Raw genomic sequence first — 15,584 nt, forward strand, 5'->3', positions numbered from 1 at the left:
CAGTAATTTAATTCTTTGCCAAAACAAGAACAACATATTTCTTTTTGTTCTGTAGATGGGTCACATGGACACAAAATGTTAACTGTGTTTCTCTCGCCACAGACGCTGCCAGACCTGCTGAGTTTATCCAGCTTCCACATTTGCTTTGCGAGTTTTCTATTTATCAGCTTTAACCAATCAAATGTCCATTAGCAGATCCTTCTCACTAGTAAGGCAGACAGCTGCGGCGAGACAATATTTATAGATATCAATTTAGTAAAATGAAATATTGCTCTCATGGCTGTAACTTCCATATTAATGCAATCTCACAACTGTCATACAGCTTTACAGCATGGAAACAGGCCCTTTGGCCCAATATGTCCATGCTACCCTTATTTTTAAAATCCCTAAGCTAATCCCAATAGCCTGCATTTGGCCCATATCTCTCTATACCCATCACACCCATGTAACTATCTAAATGCTTTTAAAAAGATAAAATTGTACCCGCCTCTACTACTACCTCTGGCAGCTTGATCCAGACATCACCATCCTCTGAAAAACTTGTCCCTCTAGAACCTTTTGTATCTCTTACTTTAAACCCATGCCCTCTAGTTTTAGACTCCCCTACCTTTGGGAAAAAATATTGACTGTCCAGCTGGTCTGTGCCTCTCATTATTTTATAGAGCTGTCAGCCTTCTACCCTCCAGTGAAAAAAAGTCCCAGTCTATTCAGCCTCTCCTTATAACTCAATCTATTAAGTCCCGGTAGCATCCTAGTAAATCTCTTCTGCACTCTTTCTAGTTTAATAATATCCTTTCTATAATAGGATGATCAGAATTGCACACAGCATTCCACGTGTGGCCTTACCCATGTTTCGTACATCTTTAACAAGACGTCCCAACTTCTGTATTCAATGTTCTGACCGATGAAACCAAGCATGCTGAATGCCTTCTTCACCACTCTGTCCACCTGTGACCCCACTTTCAAGGAGCTATGAACATGTACCCCTAGATCTCTTTGTTCTGTAACTCTCTCCAATGCTCTACCATTAACTGATTAAGTCCTGCCCTGGTTCAATCTACCAAAATGCATTACATCGCATTTGTCTAAATTAACCTCCATTTGCCATTCGCCAGCCCAATGGCCCAACTGATCAAGATTGGAGATAACCTTCCTCATTGTTCACCATGCCACTAATTTTGGTGTAAGTTTGCAAACTTACTAATCATGCTCCCTATATTCTTACCCAAATCATTAATATAAATGACAAATAACAGTGGACCCAGCACTGATCCCTCAGGCACACCGCTGGTCACAGGCCTCCAGTTTGGAAAACAACCCTCTGGCTTCTGTCAAGAAGTCAATTTTGTATCCATTTAGAAACCTCACCCTGGATCCCATGAGCTTTAACTTTATGCAACCGTTTATTTAAAAACTGTTTAATGACCTCACTTCATTGGAACGTGCACGGAGGACTAATTCTGCATTGTGTTCTGAATCCTGTGATCAAATATGAATAATGAAATATACCCTTCCATTTCACAAACTGACACTTGAATGAGAGCTGAAACGCTCATCAACTTGGCCTGAAATCTTTATCAAACGTCCAGTCATTCAGTGCAAATTGAAGAGCCACCTACACAATACATCTGACGCAGAGAAACTTTTTAAAAAGTGCTCTTTAAAAGAGGAGCAAATGAGTCTGGAGAAAAGGGTGTCAAGGTTTGCCATGTTGTGGAGATGCTGGCGTTGGACTGGGATAAGCACAGTAAGAAGTCTCACAACACCAGGTTAAAGTCCAACAGGTTTATTTGCCAGCATTCCGAAAGCTTGTGGCTTGTGCCACCAAATTAACCTGTTGGACTTGAACCTGGTGTTGAGACACTTCTACTGTCCTGAAGGTTTGCCCAGAGTTGAGTTCTCAGTAGGTTTTAGAAAAGGTAGAAAAAAAGCAAAGTGGTGAAGGTGGCTAGCAAGGAGTGACGGGAGTGCTCCTGCTCTGTTTGGCATGGGGGGGGCGGGGGGCGGGGAAGAGAGAGAGAGAGAGAGAGAGAGAGAGAGAGGACAACAGCCGAGGTAAATAGACATTTACAATTTAACATCCTTGCCCTAAATAAAACAAAGGTATCATACCTTGACTGCTACATGCAGCTTGGCAGTTTTTTTAGATGGCCCCGATGCTTCATAGCTCTTTCCATCTACTTCCACAGACATGGTGAATACAGGAGCATGGACAGGGCCCGTCTGGGATATTAACTTGTATTGAAGACCAGGTCGCAGTTGGTTAAGTCTCATTAATGCATTCATTGCTTGGGCAGGTTCGACCTTTTCCTCTGCTGCTGTCAGTCACAAACCAAGTTTAAGGCATAATCCAAAGCTTGTAGACAAATCCAACATCCCTTTTATAAATGGTTCTTACAGGCAATAGTCCTTAGATATACCCTCCTCCATTAATGATACTAAGCTTGCTCTATGGCAAGTTGTTTGAACAAGGCCAGCATAACCTGGAACAGTTAACTGCAGCAATTCTTTGGCTAGGGAACAAAAAACAGCAAGCTATCTATTCAAAATCACAACCCAATATCAAAACCAGCTACCAACTAAAGGCATTCTCAGGGCCTGGTTGCAATGACCCCACTCCAACAAAATAGTCTGAAGACACCAATGAAGACTTGAATGGTCACACGAGCAAAGTATACCGGACTGCTGGGTTCAATAGGACCATAGCTCGACAACCAGTAACACTAAGAACATAAGAAATAGGAGCAGGAGTAGGCCATCTAGCCCTTCGAGCCTGCCCCGCCATTCAATAAGAGCATGGCTGATCTGTCGTGGCTCAGTTCCACTTTCCCGCCCTCTCCCCATAACCCTTAATCCCCTCTCTTATCAAGAACCCATCAACCCGCTTCTTAAAAATATTTAGCGAGGCAGCCTCCACCACTTCAACGGGCAGAGAATTCCAGAGATTCACCACCCTTTGAGTGAAGAAGTTCCTCCTCAACTCCGTTCTAAACCGCCTCCCCTTTATCTTGAGGCTGTGCCCCCTAGTCCTACTGTCTTTTTTGAGCGGGAAGAGTCTCTCCACCTCTATCCTATCCATCCCATTCATCATCTTATATGTCTCAATGAGATCTCCCCTCATTCTTCTAAACTCTAACGAGTACAAGCCTAGTTTATTCAGCCTCTCCTCATAGCTCAATCCCCTCAACTCCGGTATCAGCCTAGTAAACCTCCTCTGTACTCCCTCCAAGGCCAAAATATCCTTGCGCAGAAGTGGAAACATATTAAAATTAACTTAATTGCATAAATAAGTATGGAACAAATCTTTTCTCTTTTGAGTTCCATGTAATGGCTGAAAGGCCTCCAAATTTACAACAGCAATCAGACTCCCAGCAGTGCCAATCAAATGGAATATGAAGCAACAGGCATATAATGTCACTATCATTTTATGTGGACAGCATCTCAAAATCATTTGTTCCTAAAAGGGTTCAGTAGAGATCAACATGTTTTCAACAGAACATTATTACAGAACTATTAGATTGCAGTAGGAGGCTGTCTGACCCATCATGTCTTCATCAGCTCTCTAAATGACCATTTCACCTAGTACTTTTTTCTGCCTTTTTCCCCATGACCTTGCAATACTTCTTTTAGAATAATAATTTAATTTCTGCTTGAATGCCTCGAATGAGCCTGCCACCGCCAGATTGTGAGGCAGTGCATTCCAGACCCAAACCATTTGCTGCGTGAAAGTTTCTTCTCATATTGCTTTTGCTCCTTTTACCAATTACCGTAAAGCAGGGCTGCCTGGTTCTCGATCCTTCCTCCAACGGGAATAGCTTCCCCCCATTTGCTCTGTCAAGCCTCTCATGATTTTAAAGTACCAAATCTTTCAGCCTGCTTTTCTCCAACAAAAAAAATCTCCAACTTCTCCAATCTGTCGTAACTGAAATGTCTCACCGCTGCAACTACTCTTGTAAATCTCTTCTGCATTCTCTCAATGCCTTCACATCCTTCCCCAAATTTGGCACCCAGAAGGTTCAACTTGTGTCTCATAAAAGCTCAATATAACCTCTTGGTTCTTGTACTTGATGTCCCTATTAATGAAGCTTTATTATCTGCCTTCTCAACCTGTCCTGCCACCTTTAACAACTGATAAGACATGCAGGCCCAGGTCTCTGTCCTGCACTCCCTTCACTTCATATCATTTCCCCATATTCTTCTAACAAAATGTTTCACCTCACAATTCTCTGCACTGAACTTCATCTGCCACTCACCTTCAATTTACCAACTTGTCTAGATAGGCTGGGCGAATGGGCCAGGAAATGGCAAATGGAATTTAATGTTGGCAAGTGTGAGGTGGTCCACTTTGGTAGGAAGAATGGTAGGAAGGACTATTACTTACGTGGCGAAAAACTGCAGCAGGCGACGGTGCAGAGGGACCTCGGGGTCCTTGTGCATGAGTCACAAAAACCCAGCCTGCAGGTGCAGCAGGTGGTCAGGAAGGCAAATGGGATGCTGGCCTTCATAGCGAGGGGGATTGAATATAAAAGTAGGGAGGTCTTGCTGCAGCTGTATAGGGCAGTGGTGAGGCCGCATCTGGAGTACTGTGTGCAGTTTTGGGCGCCGCACCTGCGCAAGGATATTTTGGCCCTGGAGGGAGTGCAGAGGAGGTTTACTAGGCTGATACCGGAGTTGAGGGGATTGAGCTATGAGGAGAGGCTGAATAAACTAGGCTTGTACTCGTTAGAGTTTAGAGGAATGAGGGGAGATCTCATTGAGACGTATAAGATGATGAATGGGATGGATAGGATAGAGGTGGAGAGACTCTTCCCGCTCAAAAAAGACAGTAGGACTAGGGGGCACAGCCTCAAGATAAAGGGGAGGCGGTTTAGAACGGAGTTGAGGAGGAACTTCTTCACTCAAAGGGTGGTGAATCTCTGGAATTCTCTGCCCGTTGAAGTGGTGGAGGCTGCCTCGCTAAATATTTTTAAGAAGCGGGTTGATGGGTTCTTGATAAGAGAGGGGATTAAGGGTTATGGGGAGAGGGCGGGAAAGTGGAACTGAGCCACGACAGATCAGCCATGCTCTTATTGAATGGCGGGGCAGGCTCGAAGGGCTAGATGGCCTACTCCTGCTCCTATTTCTTATGTTCTTTTGAAGTTCTACACTGGCCCCCTCACAGTTTACAATAATTTCAAGTTTGGTATTGTGTGCAAATTTGAAATTGCTTCCTGTACACCAGATTTAGATAATTGACATACATCAGGAAATGCAAGAATCCCAATACCAACCATAGGGAACTCCACTACAAACTTTCCTCTAGCCTCAAAAACATTCACTGACCATTACTATCTGTTTCCTATCACTCAGCTAGTTTTGTATCTATGTTGCCACTGTCCCTTTTAGTGCATGAGCTATAACTTTGCTCACAATACCTACTGTTCAGTGCTGTGTCAAATGCCTTTTGGAAATCTACATACACTGCATCAGCAATCCTACCCTTATCAACTGCCTTGGTTACCTCTTCAAAAAAAAACTCCAGCAAGTTAGTTAAACACAATTTTCCCTAAAAGAAAATCAATGCTGGCTCTCCTGTTTGTCCATATATTAATTCGGTCTTGAATTATAATTTCTAGAACTTTCCCCAACAAAGTTAAACTGACTACTCTAATTACTAGGCTTGTTCAGAAAAGGGTGCCAGGATAAGGGTGCAATGTTTGCAATTTTATCATTCCCCTCAATATCATTAGATGCATTTTATCCAGTCCTGTTGTCAGCTTACAGCACAGTTAGCCTATCTAATACAATCTCCTTAGCAATTTTAAACCTTTCTCATGACTGAATTCCCTGCTTTCACCATGGACAAATGGTAAGGACAAATGCAAAGTATTCACTATCTCTCCGTGTACATTTCATTTTTGGTCCCTAATTGGCCCTACCCCACATTTTACCATGTGCCTCTAATTCATAAATAGATGGTTTTGGAATTCCCTTTTGTGTTAGCTGTTGGTCTCTTCATACTTAGTTCTCTTTTTGCTGTTTCACCTTCCTTTTGCATTCAGCGTGGTTCACAATTGCACTGCAATAGGCACATTTTCTCTTTATTATCTTAATTTCTACCTACTTGATATCCAGGGGGCTCTGGAGTTATTTACCCTACCTTTCCCTTTTGAGTGAACATACTCTGACTGTGTCCAAACTTCTTTGAAAGTGGCCCATCATTCTGCTACCTTTTCACATGCCAACTTTTGGCTCCAATTTATTCTGGCAGATGTCTTGCCCCACTGAGGTTGGCTTTCTCCTGGTTAATTATTCACATTGGATAGTTCATTGTCGTCTCCAGTCATTCTAAACATTATGATGTAACGATCACTGTCCCTAAACGTTCTTCTACTGACACTTGGTCCATCTCATTCCCAATAACTATGGCTAGCAGTGCATCCTTTCGCAATGGACTGGAAACACTCCCCTGAACACGCTTTAGGAATTCTTGACCATCTCTTTCTTCCCGTTACACGGCCACTTTCCCACCATGTTTGGATAGCTTCCCGTAATGCAAGTACTCTACAATTTTTGCACCTCTTAGTAATTGCTTACAGATTTGTTCTCTATATCCTTCCCATCAGTTGGTGGCCTATAAACTATATCAGGCACTGTAACTTTTCTGTTTCTTACCTCTAGCTAAATTGATTCCACCCATGATGCCTCTAGACTGTCCTCTTCTCCATTACTACATTGTTATCCTTAAATCAATATCACCACCCCTGCCCTCTTCTTTCTTGCCTATCTTTTCTGAGCACTTTGTACAGAAGAATATTTAGCACCCAGTCCTGCCCTTCCTCGAGTTACTCACATTCCAATTCCACATCTTCACCAGGAACACACCAATCTTATTTACCTTATAGTAACATTTCACTTTCTGCTAAAATTTCCTCATTAATTGAGCAAGTATACCTCATTTCTATAAATATTAGACACAACATGCTTTGTCTGATGCTGCAACACTCCACTTTCTATTCAAGTGTAATTTTCATTTATCCCATCTCGCCTTGAGGAAGCAGCATTAGTAAATCAGCAACTTGCCCTTTTTTTGAGTTTTCTTTTTCTTTTTGATGGGAGACTTGTCCTCCCCAGAGTCTTCATCCATGGGTCGTTTCACTGGTGTGCTGAATGCACTCGGAGGAATTTGAACTGAAAAATTCAACAGCATCAAATGTTAACAGGCACGGTAAACGGATCACAACAAATACTAAAAAAGCAACAGATCCACATGCACAGGCGGTTTTCTTATTACAGAATACTGAAAGAGTCCTTTTGCCCTTGGTTTATGATACCTTAGGTAACTAATCCACAGAATTAATCAGGGCCAGAGGGATCTCCTACATTAGTTCTCACTGATTACAGGATAGGAGAAAAATTTCCCAGACGCCTCCTGTTGATACACACATAAACAATTAGTCCACTTTGCTATTCCCAGGATAGCAATTTTGGGAAAGATAGTGAGTGTACATACTGTGATAGAATTATGTGGGATGTGTTATAGATGACCCAAAGGATGATTTCCTCACAGTCACTGTTCAAAAGGAAGGAAGTTTTTGTCCTATGCACTCAGATCTCTAAAGTGTAATTCAATGCAAATTGGATAGGGAGGAAAACCAAAGTTGCAGTAGAAGGGAAACGAAAATTTAAAAAGGAGATTGAGATTGCAGCATAAGGGTTTGGTACATACACAGAGCTAATGTGGCTCTGAGTACAATACTGCTCAGTGATGTATGAAGGCACATGGCCCAGACCTGAGGTCAGGATGGTGCTGCCCATAGGTACATTAAGAGCTAGAGATGGAGGTAGAGCTATTGTTACAACCCCAGCTGATGTTACCACTGGACAAGTTAGATCTCAGGGTGGAACTTACTTGACAGATCTTAACTTTTATTTTGAGGATAGCTACTGAACAGAGGATGCTGATGAACTTCTAACAAAGGAATAAAACATTCATTAAACAAGAACTATAATACACAAATCCTTCACTCCAACTATACATTTACAGATATATACAGATTTGTAAGGATAAGTCACAAAATTAATTTTATATTAGTATGCAGGCAACCTGTGATCAGGCACACATTACTTTGAAAAATGCACCACACCCAAAACATCTTCCATGGATTTCTCATCAACTCCCCCAAGAAGCTTGTCACATTGTAAGCCAACTGCTCTCACAGAAACTCTCTTGTTAGCTTGGGTTTTAAATCTCCACTTTTGAAGAACTTGCCCTGGTACATCCTCCCAAATTATGCTTTCATTTGGGCATCTTCAACAAGGATCCACTCCTAGACTCAGTTTCTCGTCTGATGTTTATCTCCCCTGGTTTCCCACGTATATCCAAGCTGCGCCTTCCATACACTCAGGAATTCAGCTGTACCAACAGAGCACTTTTGCTTCATAAACCCATAGTAAGGAGTCACCATCAGTAGGATACCAGATCAGAAACCCCAGCTATATTAGACCTCAACAACTTTTCTATTTCGGCATTGAGAGAATAGAATCTTTCATTCCAGGCACAATTCTACTGACAAACGAGGGAGCTTTATCAAAACAAACTTTACTTATTACAGCTTAGCTATAACAAATGAATTAGCTTAACTTTTGAACAATATTTAAACATAACAAGATATAATTCTTAACTGCTAACTTATCACTATTTGTTCCAATCAACCAATATTTCTCTTAAGTAATTAAAGCTGGCTTAAAAATTAATGAGCAAAACACAAGCACTTAAAGAGTCATAGAGGTTTACAGCATGGAAACGGGCTTTTCGGCCCAATTTGTCCATGCTGTCCTTTATTAAAGCCCCTAAGCTAATCTCAATTGCCCACACTTGGCCCATATCCATCAATACCCATCAAACCCATGTAACTATCTAAATGCTTTTTAAAAGATAAAATTATTTCCGCCTCTACCACCACCTCTGGTAGCTTGTTCCAGACCCTCACCACCTTCTGTGTGAAAAAATTGCCCCTCTGGACACTTTTAGATCTCTCCCCTCACCTTGAACCTATGCTCTCTAGTTTTAGACTCCGCTACCTTTGGGAAAAGATATTGATTATCTACCTTGTTTATGCCCCTCATTATTTTATAGAGCTCTCTAAGGTAACCCTCAGCCTCCTACGCTCCAGAGAAAAACGTCCCAGTCTATTCAGCTTCTCCTTATAACTCAATCCATCAAGTCCCAGTAGCATCCTAGTAAATCTTTTCTGCACTCTTTCTAGTTTAATAATATCCTTTTCTATAATAGGGTGACCAGAATTGCACACAGTATTCCAAGTGTGGCCTTACCAATGTCTTGTACAATTTCAACAAGACATCCTAGCTCCTGTATTCAATGTTCTGATCGATGAAACCAAGCATGCCGAATGCCTTCTTCACCACTCTGTCCATCTGTGACTCCACTTTCAAGGAGCTATGAACATGTACCCCTAGATCTCTCTGTTCTGTAACTCTCTCCAATGCCCTACCATTAACTGATTAAGTCCTGCCCTGGTTCAATCTACCAAAATGCATCACCTCACATTTGTCTAAATTAAGCTCCATCTGCCATTCGTCAGCCAACTGGCTCAATTGATCAAGATCCCGCTGCAATTGGAGATAACTTTCTTCACTGTCCACTATGCCACCAATCTTGGTGTCATCTGCAAGCTTACTAACCATGCCTCCTGTATTCTCACCCAAATCATTAATATAAATGACAAATAACAGTGGGCTCTGCACTGATCCCCGAGGCATACCACTGGTCACAGGTCTCCAGTTTGAAAAACAACTTTCTACAACCACCCTCTGGCTTCTGTCAAGAAGCCAATTTTGTATCCATTTAGATACCTCACCCCGAATCCCTTGAGATTTAATTTTATGCAACAACTTACCATGTGGTACCTTGTCAAAGGCCTTGCTAAAGTCCACGTAGACAACATCAACTGCACTGCCCTCATTTACCTTCTTGGTTACCCCTTCAAAAAAAACTCAAATTTGTGAGACATGATTTTCCACTCACAAAGCCATGCTGTCCCCAATCAGTCCTTGCATCTCTCAATGCCCGTAGATCCTGTCTCTCAAAATATCTTCCGACAATTTACCCACCACAGATGTGAGGCTCACTGGTCTGTAGTTCTCAGGCTTTTCCCTGCAGCCCTTTTTAAACAAAGGCACAACATCTGTCACTCTCCAATCTTCAGGCACCTCACCTGTGACTATCGATGATTCAAATATCTCGGCTAGGGGACCCACAATTTCCTCCCTAGCCTCCCACAACGTCCTGGGATATACCTCATCAGGTCCTGCAGATTTATCAACTTGACGTGCTTTAAGACTTCCAGCACTTCCTTCTCTATAATATGTACACTCCTCAAGACATCAATATTTAATTCCCCAAGTTCCCCAACATCTATGCTTTTCTCAACAGTAAATACTGATGAGAAATATTTATTTAGGATCTCACCCATCCCTTATAGGTCCGCACACAGATTATTTTATTGATCCTTAAGAGGTCCTACTCTCTCCTTGTTACTCTTTTGCCCTTTATGTATTTGTAAAAGCTCTTTGGATTCTCCTTTGCCTTATCTGCCAAAACAAATTTGTGTCCTCTTTTTGCCCTCCTGATTTCTCTCTTAACTCTACTCCCACATCCCCTATGCCCTTGAAGGGATTCACTTGATCCCAGCTGCCTATGCACATCATGTGCCTCTTTCTTCTTCTTGACCAGGGCCTCAATATCCCGACTCATCTAGGGTTCCTGACTTCTGCCAGCCTTGCCCTTTACTCTAAGGGGAATGCACTTATTTGTGCCTCTGGAGAGGGACGCTTTTTTCTTCAACCAGCCCTAGGCAGCAATTGTTGTTTAAAATGAAAATGGAACTGTTTTTCCTGCAAACTTAGCTCCTTCCATTACCCACGAGAGATTCTCATGACTTTGCATGCTTAATCTAAAATCCTGGGAGTACATAAGTAAACTAAAAGCAAATTAACATACCTAGCTAGAATCAGTTCTTAATCCTGCATTCTTAGGACTTACTATATGTTTTCCCAGATAAAGTGACTCTTACAAAACACTGCCTCTCAAAGCAGCCCCACTGTTTACATCAAATATAGCAAAATAGCACTATATCATCACACAATCCTTTAGTTGTCTTTGTTGATGTATTGTCTACTTGCAATCTCATTTTGTTCCAACTTTGCTTCCAGCAGCTTCCTCTGTCTAAACACCAAGTCTCCCTCTAGTTCTCACGCTTGACTTTATCAAACAGGACCAGTTACAGATTTCCACTCTTTTGCTTTTAACTTAAAAACTCCTCTTGGGATCTGTTCGGTTGCAGCGCAGTATCTTGTCTACTTTGTTCTTTAACTTCAAGGGTCGTACAACTTAATTAAAAATATAAGTTGTATAAACTGATTCCAAAACGAAACTAGACCCAGGTTCCACCATTCTAAACCCACGCAAAGAATACAAGTTAAAATTTAAGCCATAACCTATTCCTAATACCCACAAATCCAACCTATTTCTTCTGGGGGTCTGTAACACCATGCCTGTACCCTTTACTGCAAGTTTGTATATAGTTAGAAGTAGTTAATAGGACTGTTAGCATAAGACCTTCCTTAACAGACATATTCTATAACCAATATCATTATGACAGCGTCAGTTGGGACCAAAAAAACCCCTTAACCTCACAAGAATGCCGAAAAACTAAGTAAAATTTCCAACAGATTCTGAACTGAAAGTAGCTGCCAAAGCTACAACTCTGCAAAAATCTGTCAGAAAAAGCTGCGAAGAAAGCAGAGATTCCACCGCAACAGAAAACTCCACTGAATGTGCTTTGGAAGTCTAGCTTCAGTGTGCTGAATTTGCAGAGTCTGCAAGAGTGAGCTAAATCTTTCTCAATTTCCGGACTGCAGCCAATCCTACGTAAAATAAAAACTTGCTCAACTCTCGGGAACAACCATCCAATTCCTTAACCAGCAAACCTGCAGTTAATTTAAATGCATTGCTACTTGACACGCTACATCACTGAATAACTCAAGTTGGCACACAGCCAACCTGTGCATCCTGTTAAAAATTCTTCTTCCAGAAGCCTGCCATCATTATTTCATGAAATCCGCTAGAATTGTTAAGTGCCAGAAAGCCATTGTTTTCAGTGAACGTAAGAGCCAACAAAATATTGGAAAGAGCTAATTTCAATGAGAGTTCAACAGCCTGGGGAACTTCTCAATTCCTTTGGAAATATCGCTGCAGGATGGCAGAGGGGCATGAATATGGAGATTCAGAAACATCATCATGGTGGGCACTGAAGATGATTCACATTCTGATCTCCTACAAGCCAAAGATGAAGGTAAACCAGCTAGTTGGCCTTGAGATATATGAGTAACACAGGATAATCCCAAGGGGGAGAATACAACATGGGGCACAAGACAACCATAAGTCCAGCTCATCAGTTACAAAGGCGCAGGGGCAATCCAAGTCAGGGAAAGTAATTCAGGAACCATTCAGCAGGGTGACCTTGCCAGCATTGCAGTGCAAAGCAATCTCACAAGAGAGGTCCATTATCTGTGACTAAAGCCTAATACAACAGAAATGGATACTTTGACAAACTGGGCAAGTCAAAATCCCAGAACTGCACAGATAATCCACGAGGTCGAGACTGAAAAACGCAAACAAAAGATAGTCATGCTTCAAAGATTTTGGTTTTTCATTCTGGAATGCTGTCATTCTGGTAAATGGTCATCTAATAAATTTTAAATTGGATTCAGGTACAATAATAACAGGCCTGTCAGACAAAGAACAATGGTGCAAAGCTCAATGGCTTCAAATAACAGACGATCGCAATCACTGCCGTGATCTTAGAACCACTGAGGCATGGTAGTGAAAAGAACTTGAGCTAACGTACACCATCCGCAACCAGCCTCTCTCTCTGTCTCCCTCCTGAGTGGAGACACCTATTTCCAATGGCAAAGGATGTCTTCAGCAAGCCAGAATGGCATGGTCCCAAGTACTCAAACATTAAAAAGGGTATTCCCACTTCAATTTCACATTCAATCTCCTCTTATGGTGCAGGGTTGTCCATTATCATTCCAGATATTGGGAAGTCCTTACTAGTTAGATCAACCTACTGTTCACAAGATACCATGAAATCGCTTTGACAAAGGGTCATCTGGACACAAAACGTCAGCTTTTTTCTCTCCTTACAGATGCTGCCAGACCTGCTAAGACTTTCCAGCATTTTCTCTTTTGGTTTCAGATTCCAGTATCTGCAGTAATTTGCTTTTTATCATGATAGCTCCACTGGAAGTGTAACTAAGAAGAATTGGTCTGAGAATCTTCATCTCCAATTATGATGATGGTACAGTGCGTCAAGACAGCAATCCCAGAATGGGTACCTGACAGAACACTAGATCCTGCACAGACGAGCTGGTGGGGGTATTTGCAGACATCTTTAACCGCTCTTTACACCAATCTGAGGTCCCTCTTGGCATCAATAAGACGACCATCATCCCTGTCCCTAAGAAAAGCCAGGCAGCGTGCCTTAATGGCCATCGTCCAGTGGCTCTGACATCCATCATTATGAAGTGCTTCAAAAGATTAAATCACAACACAACTCAATTCTGCCCTCCCAGATTGCCTACAATTAGCCATTCGCTGCAACAGGTCCACAGACAGCATCTTCCCCAGCCCTACACTCAACCCTGGAACACCTAGATAACAAAAACACTAATGTCAGACTCCTATTTATTGACTACAGTTCAGCCTTCAACACCATTATTCCTATGAAACTCATCTCCAAACTCTGAGGCCAAGGGCTCAGTTCCTCCCTCTGCAAGTGGATCCTAGACTTCCTAACTCACAGACCACAATCAGTAAGGATAGGCAACAAATGCTTCTCCACAATCATCCTCAACACCGGTGTCCTAAAAGGCTGTTTACTCAGCCCCTTACCATACTCTTTATACACCTATGACTGTGTGGCCAAATTCCCCTCCAACTTGATTTTCAAGTTTGCTGCTGACACCACACCACCATAATAGGTTGAAACTCAAACAATGAGAAAGAGAATCTGCTGAACTGGTGTGATGACAATAATCTCTCCCTCAATGTCAACAAAAGATTCAGGCACCGATTTTAGGAAACGTAGTGGAGGACATGCCCCTGCCTACGTCGACAGGTCGTACACTGAAGTGGAAGTGGTCAAGCGCTTCAACTTTCTAGGTGTCCAGGCCACCAAAGACCTGTCCTGGTCCCTCCATGCCGGCACTATGGTTAAGAAAGCCCACCAATGCCTCAACTTTCTCAGAAGACTAAGGAAATTTGATGTGTCCACTATGACTCTCGCCAACACTTATAGATAGACCATTTTTCTGGTTGTATTACAGCTTGATTGTTTCGTACTGCTCTGTCCAAGACCGCAAGAAACTACAAAAGGGTCGTGAACGAAGCCCAGCCTATCACTCAAACCAGCCTCCCATCCACTGACACTGTCTACAATTCCCATTGCTTCAGAAAAGCAGCTACCCACGCACCCCGGACATTCTCTCTTCCACCTTATTTCGGGAAAAAGATGCAAAAGCCTGAGGTCATGTATCAACCGACTCAAGAACAGCTTCTTCCCTCCTGCTGCCAGACTTTTGAGCGGGCCTACATTATATTAAGTTGATCTTTCTCTACTGCCTAGCTATAACTGTGGCACAACATTCTGCAACCTCTCCTTTCCTTCTCTGTGTACAATGTTTTGTCAGTATAGTGCACAAGAAACAATACTTTTCTCTGTATACTAATAAATGACAAAAATTAATCAAATCAATCAGCTTCCAGTCAGTATACCATGACCCCAAGGAATACTGGTAGCAGTCTCCCATTATCAACAAAACACAGTTGAGCATAGCACTAAACCACCTTCGCACCATAGGAATACTCTGCCTCAGAGTATCAAGACAGCCCACACAGAGAAAGAAAAGCAGCAGCACCAAGGAAACAAATAGTTATTCTCATCCATCACATACGAAACAAGTGCAAGCAAGAGCCATCATGGATCAACGCAACATGGCCACGTGATTCAACGTAAAACAAAAAGAAAATAATGAATGCATATCCAAATGTTTGTCAAACTTCAAAGCCAAGAAGAACCAGAAGCAACAATGCCTGCAACTCTTCCAACAGAACAGAGACAAAATTTGGAAGAGTTATAAAACACCCAGGCCGCCTGAACCTCTTAACTTAATTTGGAAGGCAGTGGTATAATCAGACAAGAAGTCAGCATGGATTTACAAAAGTGAAATCATGCTTGACGAATGTATTGGAATTTTTTTGAGGGTGTAACTAGTAGAGTTGACCAAGGAGAACCAGTGGATGTGGTTTATTTAGACTTTCAGAAGGCTTTCAACAAGGTCTCACACAAGTCTCCTATGTGAAGCTAAAGCACATGGGATTACAAGTAATGTCTTCATAGGTAGAAAGCTAGTTAGCAGATAGGAAGCAAAGAGTTGGCACGAATGGGTCTTTTTCTGATTGGCCGGCAGTGGCAAGTGGAGTTCAACAGGGATCTGTGCTAGGACCCCAACTGTTCACA

The 15,584-nt window shown here is 42.1% G+C and overlaps 1 protein-coding gene across 5 annotated transcripts in view; it reads right to left on the bottom strand.

Moving 5' to 3' along the window:
- ilf3b (interleukin enhancer binding factor 3b) overlaps window positions 1-15,584 on the bottom strand; it is a 71,623-nt gene that overhangs the window by 17,152 nt on the left and 38,887 nt on the right. For 4 of the 5 annotated variants that reach the window (XM_080216690.1, XM_080216686.1, XM_080216687.1 and 1 more), the window contains 2 exons: window positions 7,063-7,170; window positions 2,113-2,318 (listed from right to left, as the gene is read on the bottom strand). In XM_080216690.1, coding sequence (XP_080072816.1) covers window positions 2,113-2,318; window positions 7,063-7,170 — 314 coding nt within the window. The remainder of the gene's footprint in view (window positions 1-2,112; window positions 2,319-7,062; window positions 7,171-15,584) is intronic. The other variant, XM_080216688.1, reaches the window with a different exon arrangement.

This window comes from Carcharhinus amblyrhynchos, chromosome 33, assembly GCF_965287045.1.
Source record: "Carcharhinus amblyrhynchos chromosome 33, sCarAmb.v2.hapA, whole genome shotgun sequence".
Lineage (NCBI taxonomy): Eukaryota > Metazoa > Chordata > Chondrichthyes > Carcharhiniformes > Carcharhinidae > Carcharhinus > Carcharhinus amblyrhynchos.